The sequence below is a fragment of the Carcharhinus amblyrhynchos genome, chromosome 18 (genome assembly GCF_965287045.1).
Source record: "Carcharhinus amblyrhynchos chromosome 18, sCarAmb.v2.hapA, whole genome shotgun sequence".
Classification (NCBI taxonomy): Eukaryota; Metazoa; Chordata; class Chondrichthyes; order Carcharhiniformes; family Carcharhinidae; genus Carcharhinus; species Carcharhinus amblyrhynchos.
The window spans coordinates 55734078-55753680 of record NC_137341.1 but is presented as its reverse complement, the minus strand read 5'-3'; the positions used below and the strand labels follow the sequence as shown (position 1 = coordinate 55753680).

Below are 19603 nucleotides of genomic sequence, written 5' to 3'. Positions count from 1 at the left end.
CATGAAGGGCAGGTCATGTTTGACCAATCTGGTGGGATTCTTTGAGACCATTACATGTGCAGTGGACAATGAGGAACCTGTGGATGTGGTGTATCTGGATTTCCGTAAAGCATTTGACAGGGTGCTCTACCAGAGACTGCTACATAAGATAAAGGTGCACGGTGTTACGGGTAATGTATTAGCATGGATCGAGGCTTGGTTAACTAACAGAAAGCAAAGAGAGGGAGTAAGTGGGTGTTTTTCTGGTTGGTGATCAGTGACTAGTGGTGTGCCTCAGGGATCAGTGTTAGGACTGCAATTATTTATGGTTTACATAGATAATTTAAAGTTGGGGACCAGGTGTAGTATCAAAATTCATAGATGACACTAAGATGGGTGGAAAAGCAAAGTGTGCAGAGGATGCTGAAAGTCTGCAAGGGGATTTGGATAGTCTGAGTGGGCGAGAGTCTGGCAGATGGAGTACAATGTGACATACTGGATTGGTTGGCATGCCTTATGAGGATAGGGTCTTTTCTCCCTGGAGAAATGAAGGATGAGAGGTGACCTGATAGAGGTTTATAAGATGTTGAGAGGTATAGATCGGGTGGATTCTCAGAGGCTTTTTCCCAGGGCTGAAATGATCGCTACGAGAGGACACAGGTTTAAGGTGCTGGGGAGTAAGTACAGAGGAGATGTCGGGGTAAGTTTTTCACTCGGGTGGTGAGCGAGTGGAGTCGGCTGCTCGTTAGGGTCTTTTAAGAGACTTCTGGATGAGTACATGGGATTTAATAGGATTGAGGGTTATAGTAGGTAGGGATATGATCAGCGCAACTTGTGGGCCAAAGGGCCTGTTTGTGCTGTAGTTTTTCTATGTTCTAATGTTGGTAAATGTGAGGTCATCCATTTTGGTAGGAATAACAGCAAAATGGACTATTATTTAAATGGTAAAAATTGCAGCATGCTGCAATGCAGAGGGATCTGGGTGTCCTTACGCAGGAATTTCAAGGAGTTGGTTTGCAGGTGCAGCAGGTAATTAAGAAGGCAAATGGAATTTTGTCCTTCATTGCCAGAGGGATGAAGTTTAAAAACAGCGCCCCCCCCCCCCCCCCCCCGCCCCCACCAGCCTGCTCCGCCATTCAATAAGATCATGACTGATCTTTTCGTGGATTCAACTCCACTTACCCACCCGCTCACCAACACTCTTAATTCCTTTACTGTTCAAAAATTTATCTATCCTTGCCTTAAAAACATTCAATGAGGTAGCCTCAACTGCTTCACTGGGCAGGAAATTCGACAGATTCACAACCCTTTGTGTGAAGAAGTTCCTCCTCAACTCAGTCCTAAATCTGCTTCCCCTTAATTTGAGGCTATGCCCCCTAGTTCTAGTTTCACCCACCAGTGGAAACAACTTCCCTGCTTCTATCTTATCTATTCCCTTCACAATCTTACATGCTTCTATAAGATCTCACCTCATTCTTCTGAATTCAATGAGCATAGCTCCAGTCTACTCAGATCTTCTCATAAGCCAACCCTCTCAACTCCAGAATCAACCTAGTGAATCTCCTCTGCACCCCCTCCAGTGCCAGTATATCCTTTCTCAAGCAAGGAGACCAAAACTGTACACAGTACTCCAGGTGTGGCCTCACCAGCACCTTATACAGCTGCAAGAGCAGGCTCAAAGGGCCAAATGGCCTATTCCTGCTCCTAGTTGTTATGTTCTTGATTATTCTGACTTCAAACATTTCCTTATTTCAGGAAAGCTTGTTAGTTTATTGAGATGTGCTAATGCAATATTCCAAACACCAGAGAGTTCCTTATTTAATTAGTTTCAGTGTTTTAAACAAAAATCCAACAGTTACTTCTGCAAAGGAAAAGGAATTGTTGCTAATACAGAGACATGATTAAGGGAAAGACAGGATTGGCAGCTTAACATTCCGGGATATGGATGTTTCAGGCATGATGGAGGGGGATGTAAAAGCAGAGGGGGAGTTGTACTACTGGTTAACAAGAATGTCACAGCTGTACTGCAGGAGGACACTTTGGAGCGCTCATAAAGCAAGGCAATATGGGTAAAGCTCAGGAATAGGAAGGGTGTAGTCACAATGTTGGGGTTTACTGTAGGCCCCCCAGCTGCCAGTGGGAGACAGAGGAACAGATGTAGGCAGATTTTGGCAAGATGTAAATTGGTTGTTGTGGGAGATTTTAACTTCCCCTATATGACTGGGATTTGCTTAGTGCTGGGGGAATGGATGGGGCAGAGTTTGTAAGGAGCATCCAGGAGGGCTTTTTGAAACAGTATGTAGATAGTCCAACTAGGGAAGAGGCCATACTAGACCAGATATTGGGGAATGAGTCCAGCCAGGTTGTCAGTGTTTCCATTGGGGAGCAGTCCGGGAACAGCGACCACAATTCAGTAAGCTTTAAGGTACTGATGGATTAAAAAAAAGTGTAGCCCTCAAGTTAAGGTACTAAACTGGGAGAAGGCTAATTACAACAATATTAGGCAAGAACTGAAGAAATGTAGATTGGGAGCAGATATTTGAGAGCAAATCAACATGTGGGAGGCTTTCGAGTGTAAGTTGATAGGGATTCAGGACCAGCACATTTTTGTAAGAATGGAGGATAAGTATGACAAGTTTTGGGAATTTGAATAACGAAATATTGTCAAGACCAGAAGGCTGGGAACACACGAAGCAAGTGAGGAATACAAGGAAAGTAGGAAGAAACTTAAGCAAGGAGTAGGGAGGCCTAAAAGGGGTCATGAAAATTCATTGGCCAGCGGGATTAAGGAAAATCCCAAGGCTTTTTATACAGATATAAAGAACAAGAGGGTAGCCAGGGAGAGGGTTGGCCCACGCAAGGACAGGGGAGGGAATCTATGCATGGAGTTAGAGGAAATTCGTGCGGTATTAAATGAGTACTTTTGCATCAGTATTCACCAAAGAGAAGGACTTGGTGATGATGAGTCTGGGAAAGGATGTGTAGATAGTTTGTCATGTTGAGATCAAAAAGGAGGTGGTATTGGAGTTCTTGAGAAACATTGAGGTAGACAAGTTCCCAGGGCCTGATGGGATATACCCCAGAATACTGAGAGAGGCAAAGGAGGAAATTGTTGCGGCCTTGAGAGAAATCTTTGTATCCTCACTGGCTGCAGGGGAGGTCCCAGAGGATTGGAGAATAGCCAATGTTGTTCCTTTGTTTAAGAAGGGTAGCAAGAATAATCCAGGTAATTACATCAGTGTGGGGAAATTATTGGAGAGGATTCTTCGAGACACGATTTATTCCCACTTGGAAGTAAATGGACATGTTAGTGAGAGGCAGCATGATTTTGTGAATGGGTGGTCATGTCTCACTAACTTGATTAAGTTTTTCGAGGAAATGACAAAGATGATTGATGAGGGTAGGGCAGTGGATGTTGTCTACATGGACTTCAGTAAGGCCTTTGACGAGGTCCCTCATGGCAGACTGGTGCAGAAGGTGAAGTCGCGTAGGATCAGAGATGAGCTGGCAAGGTGGATACAAAACTGGCTCGGTCAAAGAAGACAGAGGGTAGCAGTGGAAGGGTGCATTTCTGAATGGAGGGCTGTGACAAGTGGTATTCCTCAGATCAGTGCTGGGACCTTTGCTATTTGTAATATATATAAATGATTTGAAGGAAAATGTAACTGGTTTGATTAGTAAGTTTGTGGACAACACAAAGGTTGGTGGATTTACAGATAGCGATGAGGACCATCAGAGGATACAGCAGGATATAGATCAGTTGGAGGCTTGGGCGTAGAGATGGCAGATTGAATTTAAAACGGACAAATGTGAGATAATGCATTTTGGAAGGTCTAATACAGATAGGAAATATACAGTAAATGGCAGAACCCTTAAGAATATTGATAGGCAAAGAGATCTGGGTGTACAGGTACACAGGTCACTGAAAATGACAATGCAGGTGGAGAAGGTAGTCAAGAAGGCATACGGCATGCTTGCCTTCATCAGCCAGGGTACTGAGTTTAAAAATTGGCAAGTCACGTTGCAGCTTTATAGAACCTTAGTTAGACCGCTGTTGGAATATAGTGTTCAATTCTGGTTGCCTCACTACCAGAAGGATGTGGAGGCTTTGGAGAAGGTACAGAAAAGATTTACCAGGATGTTGCCTGATATGGAGGGCATTTGCTGTAAGGAGAGGTTGGAGAAACTTGATTTGTTCTCACTGGAGCGACAGGTTGAGGGGTGAACTGATAGAAGTTTGCAAGATTATGAGGGACTTGAACAGCGTGGATAGTCAGAAGCTTTTTCCCAGGGTGGAAGAGCCAATTACTAGGGGGCACAGGGTTAAGGGGCGAGAGGCAAAGTTTAAAGGAGATGTACAGGGCAAGTTTTTTTTACACAGAGTGGTGGGTGCCTGGATCTCGCTGCCGGGGGAGGTAGTGGAAGCAGATACGATAGTGAGTTTTAAGAGGCATCTGGACAAATACATGAATAGGATGGGAATAGAGGGATATGGTCCCCGGAAGGGGAGGAAGTTTTAGTTCAGTCGGGCAGCATGGTTGGTGCAGACTTGAAAGGCCGAAGGGCCTGTTGCTGTGCTGTAATTTTCTTTGTTCTTTGAATAATAAGGCAAATCATTGGATCAAAATTCTGCAACTCCGTCTGTAACAGAGGATGTACCTACATCACATGGACTGCTGCGGTTCAAGAAGGCAGCTCACCTTGAAGGCAATTAGGGATGGGCAATAAATGCTGATCTAAAAGTGATGCCCACATCCCAATAATTAATTTGTAAAAATTCCTGTTGTCTTATGCCTTCCAGCTACTGGCCAAGAGCAGAATTGGAAAAAAGTTATTTAAAATGATTGCATTCCTTTACATTTGAGATTTACATTTACAAATAAGTGATTACTCAAATGTAAAGTTTCAAAACAGAATTTTCTGCATTCCTTTGCCATCAGCTGGCCCAGGTATGTAATAGCTTGCATTTATAGAACATAGAACATTACAGCGCAGAACAGGCCCTTCGGCCCACGATGTTGCGCCGACCAGTTACAAAAACAATGACCCACTAGCCTATACCAATCCCTTTTCGTCCATAAACCTATCCAGAGATCTCTTAAACGCCCCCAAACTAGACGCATTTACAACCGCAGCAGGCAGGGCATTCCAATCCCTCACCACCCGCTGGGTAAAGAACCTACCCCTGACATCCGTCCTGTAGCTACCCCCCCTTAATTTAAAGCCATGCCCCCTCGTGCTAGCTTTCTCCATCCGAGGAAAAAGGCTATCACTATCCACCCTATCTAAACCTCTAATCATCTTATATGTTTCAATAAGATCCCCTCTTAGCCGCCGCCTTTCCAACGAAAACAACCCTAAATCCCTCAGTCTCTCCTCATAGGACCTCCCCACCATACCAGGCAACATCCTAGTAAACCTCCTCTGCACCCTCTCCAGCGCCTCCACATCCTTCTTGTAATGCGGGGACCAGAACTGCACACAGTACTCCAAGTGCGGCCGCACTAGAGTAGTGTACAGTTGCAACATTACACTGCGACTCCTAAATTCAATCCCCCTACCAATAAACGCCAAGACACCGTACGCCTTCTTGACAACCTTATCTACTTGATTCCCAACTTTCAGGGATCTATGTACACACACACCTAGATCCCTCTGTTCATCCACACTATTCAAAGTCCTCCCGTTAGCCCTATACTCGACACATCTGTTGCTCCTACCAAAGTGAATTACCTCACACTTCTCCGCATTAAATTCCATCCGCCACCTCTCGGCCCAGCTCTGCAACCTATCTAAGTCTCCCTGCAGACTATGACACCCTTCCTCACAATCTACCACACCTCCAATTTTGGTGTCATCAGCAAATTTACTAATCCACCCAACTATACCCTCATCCAGATCATTAATAAAAATTACAAACAACAGTGGCCCCAAAACAGATCCCTGAGGCACACCACTCGTAACTGTACTCCATGATGAATATTTACCATCCACCACCACCCTCTGTCTCCTATCTGATAGCCAATTCCTGATCCAACTTCCTAGATTACCCACAATCCCATACATCTGCATTTTCTGCAGAAGCCTACCATGGTGAACCTTATCGAACGCCTTACTAAAATCCATGTATACCACGTCAACTGCCTTGCCCCCATCCACCTCTTTGGTCACCTTCTCAAAAAACTCAATAAGGTTAGTAAGGCACGACCTACCCGCTACAAAACCATGCTGACTATTTCTAATCAATTCATTACACTCCAAATAACTATAAATCCTATCCCTAATAATTTTTTCTAAAACCTTGCCCACAACAGAAGTAAGACTCACCGGTCTATAATTCCCGGCAAAGTCTCTGTTCCCCTTCTTAAACAATGGGACAACATTCGCTATCCTCCAATCCTCCGGGACTACACCAGAGACCAATGACGACCTGAAGATCTGAGCCAGAGGCTCTGCAATCACCTCTCTAGCCTCCCAGAGAATCCTAGGGTAGATCCCATCCGGACCAGGGGACTTATCTATTTTCAGCCCCTCAAGAATTTCCAGCACACCCCCTTTATCAACCGTAATACTGTCTATTTTACACCCCTGCAACCCAATGTCCTCCTCAGCTATATTCATGTCCCCCTGCGTGAACACCGAAGAGAAATATTGGTTCAATACTTCTCCAATCTCCTCCGGTTCCACACACAACTTCCCCCTGCTGTCTGTAACTGGCCCTAATCTTGCCCTGACCAACCTTCTGTTCTTGACATACCTATAGAACGCCTTAGGATTCTCCTTAATCCTATCAGCCAAAGTCTTCTCATGTCCTCTTTTAGCCCTTCTCAACTCACTCTTCAACTCCCTCCTAGCCAATCTAAAGCTTTCTAGTGCACTATCTGAGCCCTCCAATCTCATCCGAACATAAGCCTCCTTTTTCTTTTTAACCATCGACTCAACTCTTTTAGTGCACCATGGTTCCCTAGATCTACCAAATCCACCATGCCTGACAGGGACATACCTATCAAGGACTCGCAGTAGCTGCTCCTTGAAAATATATATAGCACCTTTTATTTGATAAACCATGATGTGGCAGTACAGAGAGCATAGACAAACAGAAAATGATATTGATCCAAAGAAAGGGCATCTGGTGCGTCCGCAGTTGGAGTATTGTGTGCAGTTCTGGTCCCCACATTATAGGAAGGATGTGGAGGCATTGGAGAGGGTGCAGAGGAGGTTTACCAGGATGTTGCCTGGTATGGAGAGGAGGTCCTATGAGGAGAGACTGAGGGATTTGAGGTTGTTTTCGTTAGAAGGAAGGCGGCTAAGAGGGGACCTTATTGAAACATACAAGATGATTAGAGGTTTAGATAGGGTGGACAGTGATAGCCTTTTTCCTCGGATGGAGAAAGCTAGCACGAGGGGGCATAGCTTTAAATTAAGGGGTGGTAGTTATAGGACGGATGTCAGAGGTAGGTTCTTTACCCAGAGGGTGGTGGGGGAATGGAATGCCCTGCCTGCTGCAGTTGTAGATGCGCCTAGTTTGGGGGCGTTGAAGAGATCTGTGGACAGGTTTATGGATGGAAAGGGATTGGTTTAGGTTAGAGGGTCATTGCTTTTTTCATTGGTCGGTGCAACATCGTGGGCCGAAGGGCCTGTTCTGCGCTGTAATGTTCTATGTTCTTATGTTCTATTAGGTAGCTTTTAATGTTTGTTAACCTAAAGTTTGGTCAGAGGTGTATTTTTAAGGAGCATCTTGAAAGGCACAGCCTTCAGTTAGCTGCTAATTGGCAGGGTGTTCTGCCCTGACGGTGAGGTCAAAAGTGCAGGTTTAAATTGGTTCAGAGCCATACAGAATATTTAATTATTCGAGGTGTTACTCCCAGCTATCTGTATTTCATTTATTCATTCATGTTCATTTATAATAAAAACCATGATGCATTATAGATTATCACGGTATAATCAGAGAAAATAAACATTCAGCCAAAGCAATGGTGACAAAGCTTTGGTGATTGGCTTTTTAGGGACTGAACAATATTTCATAAGAACATAAGAAATAGGAGCAGGAGTAGGCCATCTAGCCCTTCGAGCCTGCCCCGCCATTCAGTAAGATCATGGCTGATCTGAAGTGGATCAGTTCCACTTTCCCACTTTCTCCTCATAACCCTTAATTCCCTTGTCTATCAGAAACCTATCTACCCGTGACTTAAATATATTTAGCGAGGTAGCCTCCACCACTTCAACGGGCAGAGAATTCCAGAGATTCACCACCCTTTGAGTGAAGAAGTTCCTCCTCAACTCTGATTTAAACTGCCTCCCCCCGCCCGCCCCCGCCTTATCTTGAGGTTGTGTCCTCTAGTCCCGCTATCCTTTCTAAGCGGGAAGAATCTCTCTACCTCTACCCTATCCATCCCCATCATTATCTTATATGTCTCTATAAGATCCCCCCTCATCCTTCTAAACTCCAACAAGTACAGACCCAGTCTATTTAGTCTCTCTTCATAATCCAACCCCCTCGTCTCCGGTATCAGCCTAGTGAACCTCCTCTGCACTCCCTCCAAGGCCAAAATATCCTTGCGCAAGTGCAGCGACCAAAACTGCACACAGTACTCCAGCTGCGGCCTCACCAGTACCCTGTACAGTTGCAGCAAGACCTCCCTACTTTTATATTCTATCCCCCTCTCTATAAAGGCCAGCATCCCATTCGCCTTCTTGATCACCTGCTGCACCTTCAGACTGGGCTTTTGAGACTCATGCACAAGGACCCCCAGGTCCCTCTGCACCGTAGCATGCTGCAGCTTTTTACCCTTTAAATAGTAATCCCTCTGACTATTATTTCTGCCAAAGTGGATAACCTCACACTTGCTAACATTGTACTCCATCTGCCAGGTCCTTGCCCACTTGCTTAGCCTATCCAGATCCCTCTGCAGACTTTCCACACCCTCCACGCAATTTACTTTTCCACTCATCTTCGTGTCATCGGCAAATTTCGTCACCCGACACTCAGCCCCCTCCTCCAGATCATCTATTATAAATGGTAAATAGCTGAGGCCCCAGCACCGATCCTTGCGGCACTCCACTAGTCACCAACCGCCAATCAGAATAGCACCCATTGATACCAACTCTCTGCCTCCTATTAGACAACCAATCCTCTATCCACGCTAACACCTTACCCCCAACTCCATGTACCCTAACCTTCTGAAGCAACCTTTTATGAGGCACCTTATCAAACGCCTTTTGAAAATCGAGAAACACCACAACCACCGGTTCCCCTCTGTCTACCACACTAGTCACATCCTCATAGAAATCCAATAAATTCGTCAAACACGATTTCCCCTTAACGAATCCGTGCTGCGTCCGCTCGATCAAACCATTCTTTTCTAGGTGCCTCGCTATTTCTTCTTTAAGAACATAAGAAATAGGAGCAGGAGTAGGCCATCTAGCCCCTCAAGCCTGCCCCGCCATTCAATAAGATCATGGCTGATCTGTCGTGGCTCAGTTCCACTTTCCCGCCCTCTCCCCATAACCCTTAATCCCCTTGCCTATCAAAAACCTATCAACCCGCGTCTTAAATATATTTAGCGAGGCAGCCTCCACCACTTCAACGGGCAGAGAATTCCAGAGATTCACTACCCTTTGAGTGAAGAAGTTCCTCCTCAACTCCGTTCTAAACTGCACCCCCCCCCCGCCTTATCTTGAGGCTGTGCCCTCTAGTCCTACTGTCCTTTCTGAGTGGGAAGAGCCTCTCTACCTCTATCCTATCCATCCCATTCATCATCTTATATTTCTCAATGAGATCTCCCCTCATTCTTCTAAACTCTAACGTGTACAAGCCTAGTTTATTCAGCCTCTCCTCATAGTTCAACCCCCTCAACTCTGGTATCAGCCTTGTAAACCTCCTCTGCACTTCCTCCAAGGCCAAAATATCCTTGCGTAAGTGCGGCGACCAAAACTGCGCACAGTACTCCAGCTGCAGCCTCACCAGTGCCCTGTACAGTTGCAGCAAGACCTCCCTACTTTTATATTCAATCCCCCTCGCTATGAAGGCCAGCATCCCATTTGCCTTCCTGACCACCTGCTGCACCTGCAGGCTGGGTTTTTGCGACTCGTGCACAAGGACCCCGAGGTCCCTCTGCACCGTAGCATGCTGCAGTTTTTCGCCATGTAAGTAATAGTCCTTCCTACCATTATTCCTACCAAAGTGGACAACCTCACGTTTGCCAACATTAAATTCCATTTGCCATTTCCTGGCCCATTCGCCCAGCCTATCTAGATCCTTCTGCAGACTTTCCACACCCTCCGCACAATTTGCCGTTCCACCAATCTTGGTGTCATCAGCAAATTTCGACACAATACACTCGGTTCCCTCCTCCAGATCATCTATATAAATGGTAAATAGCTGAGGCCCCAGCACCGACCCCTGGGGCACTCCACTAGTCACCAACCGCCAATCCGAATAGCACCCATTGACCCCCACTCTCTGCCTCCTATTTGACAGCCAATCCTCTATCCACGCTAACACCCTACCCCCAACTCCATGCCCCCTAACCTTCTGTAATAACCTCTTGTGAGGCACTTTGTCAAACGCCTTCTGAAAATCAAGAAACACCACATCCACCGGCTCTCCTCTATCCACCACATTAGACACATCCTCATAGAATTCCAATAAATTTGTCAGACACAACTTCCCCTTAACGAAACTGTGCTGCGTCTGCTCTATCAAACAATTCTCCTCAAGATGCCTCGCTATTTTCTCCTTGATCACGGATTCTAACATTTTACCTACAACAGACGTTAAACTAACCGGCCTATAATTCCCTGCCTTTTGCCTGCCACCCTTCTTAAACAACGGCGTAACATTAGCCGTTTTCCAATCTTCCGGCACTTCCCCGGAATCCAGTGAGGATTAATGATGGATTCTAGCATTTTTCCAACTACAGATGTTAAACTAACCAGCCTATAATTCCCTGCCTTTTGTCTGCTACCTTTTTTAAACAGCGGCGTAACATTAGCTGTTTTCCAATCTTCTGGCACTTCCCCGGAATCCAGCGAATTTTGGTAAATAATTACTAAGGCATCCACTATCACCTCTGCCATTTCTTTCAGAACCCTATATTTCTAAAGTTTTATTTCAAATAGTTTTGATGGAAAATGCTGCAAAGTTTAGTCTATCATTCATAATCAGTCACAGTGAAGCTTCCACCCATGAGAGAATGATTAAAGTTAACTAGCATTTGCATGGCAATCCAGATTAAATTTGCATTATATACGATGCCAACATTGCAACAAGGCTATCTGTTTGGCCATGTATATAAGCTAATGAATACTTTGAGACGTCCTGTTCTCGCTCCTCATCTAGGCTGCTGAAAATGAAGCTACTGGTGTGGAGCTGGATCTCGAGTTTACTGCAGATGGTTTCCCTATTCTGATGCACGATCGTACTGTGGATCGCACAACTGATGGTATCGGTTCACTTGATCACTTAACTTTCGAAGAGGTCCGAAAACTTAACCCAGCAGCCAAGCACAGACTGCAGTATGTAATCAGAATGTTCCCCACACTGATTATATATAGTGTCAAAAATACAGCTTTACATTTGCTGCCCATAGATTTCCCAATCTATAAGAATTTGATTACTTTCTTTCAATGTGCTATTATTTCAGAAATGTTGCAGCACCTTAAGTTTTGGAAAACTGCATCTATTATTGTCCTCTCTGCAGTTTTGAGAAATGCATGGTTTGTATTCCAATTGCATTCCAAACGGTAGCTTTGAATTGTGATACCTTAAAGAACCGAAATGAACAAAGAACAATACAGCACAGGAACAGGCCCTCCGGCCTTCCTAATGCTCTGAGGACCAACGTAAGCTCTGTGGAGCTTATTCAAGGAGCAGCTACTGCGAGTCCTTGATAAATACGTACCTGTCAGGCAGGGAGGAAGTGGTCGAGCGAGGGAACCGTGGTGTTCTAAGGAAGTTGAATCTCTGGTGAAGAGGAAGAAGGAGGCTTATGTAAAGGTGAGACGTGAAGGCTCAGTTAGGGCACTGGAGAGTTATAAATTAGCCAGGAAGGAGCTAAAGAGAGCGTTAAGAAGAACTAGAAGAGGACATGAGAAGACTTTGGCGGATAGGATCAAGGAAAATCCTAAAGCTTTCTACAGATATGTCAAGAATAAAAGATTGGTTAGAGCAAGATTAGGGCCAGTCAGAGACAGCAGTGGGAAGTTGTGCGTGGAGCCTGAAGAGATAGGAGAGGCACTGAATGAGTATTTTTTGTCAGTATTCACGCAGGAAAAAGTCAGTGTAGTCGAGGAGAATACTGCGATACTAGGTAGTAGACTAGACGGGATTGAGGTACATAAGGAGGAGGTGTTGGCAATTCTTAAGAGTGTGAAAATAGATAAGTCCCCTGGGCCGGATGGGATTTACCCTAGGATTCTCTGGGAGGCTAGGGAGGAGATTGCAGAGCCTTTGGCTTTGATCTTCATGTCGTCATTGGCTTCAGGTATAGTGCCGGAAGACTGGAGGATAGCAAATGTTGTCCCCTTGTTCAAGAAGGGGAGTAGACACCATCCTGGGAATTATAGACCAGTGAGCCTTACTTCTGATGTGGGCAAAGTTTTGGAAAGAGTTATAAGGGATAGGATTTATAATCATCTAGAGGGAAATAAATTGATTAGGGATAGTCAATACGGTTTTGTGAAGGGTAGGTCGTGCCTCACAAACCTTATCGAGTTTTTTGAAAAGGTGACCAAAGAGGTGGATAAGGGTAAGGCAGTTGATGTGGTGTATGTGGATTTTAGCAAAGCGTTTGATAAGGTTCCCCATGGTAGGCTATTGCAGAAAATGCAGATGCAAAGGATTGAGGGTGATTTAGCAGTTTGGATCAGGAATTGGCTAGCTGATAGAAGACAGAGGGTGGTGGCTGATGGGAAATATTCAACCTGGAGTTCAGTTACAAGTGGTGTACCTCAAGGATCTGTTTTGGGGCCACTGCTGTTTGTCATTTTTATAAATGACCTAGATGAGGGTGTAGAAGGATGGATAAGTAAATTTGCTGAGGACACCAAAGTTGGAGGAGTTGTAGACAGTGAGGATGGATGTTACGGTTAGCAGAGGGACATAGATAAGCTGCAGAGCTGGGCCGAGAGGTGGCAGATGGAGCTTAGTACGGAAAAGTGTGAGGTGATTCACTTTGGTAAGAATAACAGGAGTACAGAATATAGGGCTAATGGAAGGACTCTTAGTAGTGTGGACGAGCAGAGAGATCTCGGTGTACATGTGCATAGCTCCCTGAAAGTTGGCACCCAGGTTGATAAGGTTGTTAAGAAGGCGTACGGTGTGTTAGCTTTTATTGGTAGAGGGATTGAATTTCGGAGCTGTGAGGTCATGTTACAACTGTACAAAACTCTGGTGTGGCCGCACTTGGAGTATTGCGTACAGTTCTGATCGCCGCATTATAAGAAAGATGTGGAGGCATTGGAAAGGGTGCAGAGGAGGTTTACCGGGATGTTGCCTGGTATGGTGGGAAGGTCTTATGAGGAAAGGCTGAGGGACTTGAGGTTATTTTCATTGGAGAGAAGAAGGTTATGAGATGACCTGATTGAGGCATACAAGATGATCAAAGGATTGGATAGGGTGGACAGTGAGAGCCTTTTACCACAGATGGTGATGGCTAACACGAGGGGACATAGCTTTAAATTAAGGGGTAATTATAGGATGGATGTCAGAGGTAGGTTCTTTACTCAGAGGGTAGTAAGGTTGTGGAATGCCCTGCCTGCAGCAGTTGTGGACTCGCCAACTTTAAGGGCGTTCAAATGGTCAGTGGATAGGCATATGGATAACACTGGAATAGTTTAGGTTAGAGGGTCATTAGATTGGTTCCACTGGTCGGTGCAACATCGAGGGCCGAAGGGCCTGTACTGCGCTGGAATGTTCTATGTTCTACACGGGTTCAAATCTCCAGATGGCAGCTGGTGGAATTTAAATTCCATTAATAAATTGTAACTGAAAGTTAATCTCAGTAATGATGACCATGAAACTATTGTCAATTGTGGTTAAAAAAAAAACCCATCTGGTTTGCTGATGTTCTTTAGAGAAGAAAATCTGCTGCCCTTCCCAGGTCTGGCCTCCAGAGCCACAGCAATGCGGTTCACTGCCATCTGAAATGGCTGAGTGAGACACTCAGTTTAGGGCAATTAGGGATGGGTAACAAAAGTTGAGCTAGCCAGCAACTCCCATATCCTATGAAGGAATAAAGAAAAAAATGTTGTTTGTGAGTATTCTCTGGGACTCATTTGGCTGCAATTTGATTTGAAATGTATAACCAATAAAGGCAAGCATGCCATATGCCTTCTTCACCACCTTTTCCATCTGTGTTACCACCTTTAAGGATCTGTGGACTTGCACACCCAGATCTCTCTGTGTGTCTATACTCCTGATGGTTCTGCCATTTATTGTATAGCTCCCCCCGCATTAGATCTATCAAAATGCATCACTTTGCACTTATCTGGATTAAATTCTATTTTTACACCTCAGGTAAAAATGTTGCTTAGCTTCTGCAGCACATAAACAAGCTCAATTCTACTGAGGAAACTTCCCCATTTAATGTGTGAAAAACATTGGCCAGAATTCTCTGATCTCGCACGTTCCCCATGAGGGTCATTTGGCTCTTAACCAAAATATATTATTTCAGAAATGTTGCAGTATCTTATGGTTTGGAAAACTGCATCTATTATTGTTCTTTCTGCAGTTTTGAGAAATGCATGGTTTGTATTCTAATTCCATACTGTAGCTTTGAATTGTGATACCTTAAAGAACCGCAATGAACGAAGAACAATACAGCACAGGAACAGGCCCTTCGGCCCTCCAGGCCTGCACCGATCATGTGTTCCTAACTAGACCATCTGTTTGTATCCTTCTATTCCCAGTCTGTTCATGTGGCTATCTAGATAAATCTTGAATGATCCTAACGTTTCTGCCTCAACCACCTTGCTTGGTAGTGCATTCCAGGCCCCCACCACCCTCAGTGTGAAATACGTGCCCTGCATATCAGTGTTGAACCTTGCCCCCCTTACCTTGAACTTGTGACCCCTCACGTTTGTCATTTCCGATCTGGGAAAAAGCTTCCAACTGTTCACCCTATCAATGCCCTTCATAATTTTATAAACTTCTATTAGGTCGCCCCTTAACCTCCGTCTTCCCAGGGAGAACAACCCTAGTTTACTCAATCTCTCCTCATAGCCAATACCCTCCATACCAGGCAACATCCTGGTAAACCTTTTCTGCACTCTCTCCAAAGCCTCCACATCCATCTGATAGTGTGGCAACCAGAACTGGACGCAGTATTCCAAATGTGGCCTAACCAACGTTCTATATAACTGCAACATCATATGCCAACTTTTATACTCTATGTCCTCTGCTTGTCTATACTCCTGATGGTTCTGCCATTTATTGTATAGCTCCCCCCTGCATTAGATCTATCAAAATACATCACTTGGCATATATCTGGATTAAATTCCATCTGCCATTTCTCCACCCAATTTTCCAGCCTATCTATATCCTGCTATATTCTCTGGCAATGTTCATCACTATCTGCAACTCCAGCAATCTTTGTGTCATCCGCAAACTTACTGATCACACCAGCTATGTCATCTTCCAAATCATTCATATATATCACCAACAGCAGAGGTCCCAGTACAGAGCCCTGCGGAACACCACCAGTCACAGACCTCCAATCAGAAAAAGGCTCCTCCACTGCTACCCTCTGTCTTCTATGTCCGAGCCAGTTCTGTCCCACCTAGCTAGGTCACCTTTGACTCCGTGAGATCCCGAAAATGTGGGGTGATTTTTTACATTTTTTATTCATTTGTGGGACACGGGCGTCACTGGCTGGCCAGCATTTATTGCCCATCTCTAGTTGCTGGAGGGCAGTCAAGAGTCAACCACATTGCTGTGGCTCTGGAGTCACATGTAGGCCAAACCACGTAAGGACAGCAGATTTCCTTCCTTAAAGGACATTAGTGAACCAGATGGGTTTGTGCAACAATTGACAATGGTTCCATGATCATCAGTAGATTCTTAATTCCAGATTTTTAAAATTGAATTTGAATCCCACCATCTACTGCGATAGTACCACTAGGCCATTATCACTGTACCAATTGGGGAGGCAGTGTCCCTGCACTAATAATCCAGAGGCCCAGGCTAATGCTCTGGGGACATGGGTTTAAATCTCTAGATGACAGCAGGTGGAATTTAAATTCAATTAATAAATTGTAACTGAAAGGTAATCGCAATGATGATGACCATGAAACTATTGTCAGTTGTGGTTAAAAAAAAACCCATCTGGTTCACTGATGTTCTTTGGAGAAGAAAATCTGCTGCTCTTCCCAGGTCTGGCCTCCAGAGCCACAGCAATGCGGTTCACTGCCGTCTGAAATGGCTGAGTGAGACACTCAGTTTAGGGCAATTAGGGATGGGTAACAAAAGTTGAGCTAGCCAGCAACTCCCATACCCTATGAAGGAATAAAGAAAAAAATATTGTTTGTGAGTATTCTCTGGGACTCATTTGGCTGCAATTTGATTTGAAATGTGGATGAGGGGATGAATGTATTGAAGTCAAATCAATTAACATTGCATTATAAATACAAAGCTAGGTTCTGACTCATTTGCAGATAAAAAAGGAGTTTGAGAGCACCTCAACAAGGCTGTGTCACACCTCATTGGTGTGCCACCACGTGGAGCATCATTGTAAATCTGCCTTGAACAGCAGCCAGAACCCTTGTAATACTCAGTGAATTGGCTTGTGAGCACAAATGCTACAGCTGACTTTCAATACATTTAAAATGCAACAGTCATGTAGCCACACTTGCAAAGAATTACTGTCTCAATCAAAGAGTTGTATTATAAATGCATCTAGAAATATCCATCCTCAAACTAGTAAATTGCAATCCTTAATTAAACATGCAAATGAATTCTTTTTTGTTCATGCTTGATTTGGCGATTTATAAAACTTGGAAATAGCGACACCGGGAACCGAATTTCTGTCCATCTGTCTGTTTCCCTTTTTGAATTTTCTTAAATAACTAATATCCATGTTATATGTTCATATTTGCTGCTCACTTGTGTGAATACAAAGTGTTTTATGAATAGCTTATTATGTTCTTATGTAGATTGTATCAGAGTAATAGCAGAGGTTTTATTTTCTGTTTATTTTAAACATTTCATTTAAAAACATTCTTTACAATAATTTTTTTATTTTTTGCTAACAATTGTTCAATGGTGTTAGAATCTGCACTCATACTGTTTAAAACTCTAAATATATCAACTGAATGTCTAACGAATGAGCATGTTTTTGATCTTAAGATAGAGATTAAATTAGCAATTAAACTTTATTCATTACAGTGTTTACTCTGTAAACCGTCTGTTTCTAATATTATTTGTGTTCTCTTGTGTGCAGCAAATATTTTCCAAATGAGAAAGTCCCAACCTTGGAGGAAGCTGTCGTGGAAAGTCTCAAAGGCAACATGACCATTTATTTTGATGTCAAAGGTCATGCAGCTCAGGTAAAAATGTTTCTTAGCTTTTGCAGCACATAAACAAGCTCAATTCTACTGAGGAAACTTCCCCATTTAATGTGTGAAAAACATTGGCCAGAATTCTCTGATCTCGCCCGTTCCCCATGAGCGTCATTTGGCTCTTAACCGAAACTGCATTTACTGCAACGGAACTGAGAATCCGAGCCACGGATGAGGTCGGAGGCTTCTGATGGATGTCAGTTTGATTTGAGCTAATCGTGTGGTTAATGCCAACATTAAGATTATTAGAGTTATAGAGGTTTACAGCATGGAAACAGTCCCTTCAGCCCAACTTGTCCATGCTGCCTTTTTTTAAAACCCCTAAGTTAATCCCAATTGCCAGCATTTGGCCCATATCCCTCTATAACCATCGTACCCATGTAACTGTCTAAATACTTTTAAAAGACAAAATTGTACCCACCTCTACTACAATCTCGTGTCCCCTTTTTGCCCTCCTGATTTTTCTCTTAACTTTACTCCTACACTGCCTATACTTTTCAAGGGATTCACTTGATCCCAGCTGCCTATGCATGTCATCTGCCTCTTTCTTCTTGACCAGGGCCTCAATATCCGGAATCATCCAGAGTTCTCTACTTCTGCCAGCCTTGCCCTTCACTCTAAGAGGAATGTGTTTATCCTGAAACCTGGTTAACACACTTTTGAAAGCCTCCCACTTACCACCTGCCCCTTTGCCTTCCCACAGACTCCCCCAATTAACTTTTGAAAGTTCCTGCCTGATACCATCAAAATTGGCCGTGTCCAAATTTAGAATTTTATTCTAGAGCAGAATCCTGTTAATAAGTCCGAGATTGGTATTATTGATGTTGATAGAGTGATTTAAAAGACCACACTTTTGGTGCAAATGTGTTCGGAAGAATATTTTTTATCCTGAATTTTTGAGATACTCGTGAAGTTGACACTTTAAATATAGTTCACATCTCTGTCACACTATAGCACCTTTCCCAACTTCTCTTTCATTCTTCTCTTCAGTGTCATATCTGAATAACTCAGAGGATCATACAGTGCAGAAGAGGCCCTTCGGCCCATTGAATCCGCACTGACACATTAAAAACAACTGAACTCCCACCTATTCCCATCCATCAGCATTTGGCCCATAGCCCTGAATGTCATGATGGGCCAGGTGCTCATCCAGATACTTTTTAAAAGTTGTGAGGCAATCTGCCTCTACCACCCTCCCAGGCAGCGCATTCCACATCATCACCTCTGAGTAAAAAAGCTTTTCCTCACATCCCTCCTAAACTTCCTGCCCTTCACCTTGAACCTATGTCCCCTTGTGATTGACCCTTCAACCAGGGGGAGCAGCTGCCCCTTATCCACTCTGTCCATGTCTTTCATAATCTTGTACACGATCTTGCCCCTTTGATTCTATCTCTACTCAGCAAGTGCTCCTGACTCCAGTGGCAGTCATATTGTTCCCTTTCATTGTCCCTGCTTGATTGCCCAACTGCAGTTGCCTTCATGTGTTTCTATTCTGAGACATGCTATCTGAACAGAGGCCAAACCTGGGAATGGCTGAGAGGATGTATTTGGGAAAGGCGTAACAGACTGATGCTCTTTTTTCTTCAGAAGAGATTGTGATAGGATTTGATAGAGTTGTCACTGAGAAAATGTTTTGATTAGTGGGATAATTCCAAGCTCAAGGTCATAAATATAAAGTGGTCACTGCAAAATTTTTGAGAAACTTCTTTATCCCAAAGGTGTGGAACGCACCACTTCAGGGACTGTTAGAGGTGATAGTGTTGGTGGGTTTAGAGTGAAGTTGGAGGAGCACATGGAGACAGGAATAGAAAGGATGATGATGGGACAGGGTGAAAAGGGGTTGCATATGGCTCTTGTGGGAAAAAAGCTGCCAACATAGCCTTGCCGGATGGAATTTCTGTGCCGTAGACTCTGTAACACGTCTTTAAACTTCCCTTTCCTTTCTTGCATGTTCACTTCCAGAATCTTCATCTTTTCATCTTTCTCATTGTGCAGCTTGTTCTCAGTGAAATCATCTATCAGTTAACTTCCCTTGATAGTGTTGATGAAATCCAACTCCTACTAGCTA

General features: G+C 44.1%; 2 protein-coding genes across 3 annotated transcripts in view; one reads left to right on the top strand and one right to left on the bottom strand.

The window, feature by feature from the left end:
• The window catches only part of gde1 (glycerophosphodiester phosphodiesterase 1), a 35891-nt gene that overhangs the window by 4364 nt on the left and 11924 nt on the right, over positions 1–19603 (top strand). For both annotated transcript variants that reach the window (XR_013888927.1, XM_080207059.1), the window contains exons 2-3: positions 11321–11496; positions 17418–17523. Coding sequence is in view for 1 of the 2 variants with exons in the window: in XM_080207059.1 (XP_080063185.1) it covers positions 11321–11496; positions 17418–17523 (282 nt within the window). In the remaining variant the exon portion in view is untranslated. The remainder of the gene's footprint in view (positions 1–11320; positions 11497–17417; positions 17524–19603) is intronic.
• Positions 1–19603, bottom strand: part of ccp110 (centriolar coiled-coil protein 110) — a 114281-nt gene that overhangs the window by 93785 nt on the left and 893 nt on the right. The window lies entirely within an intron of this gene.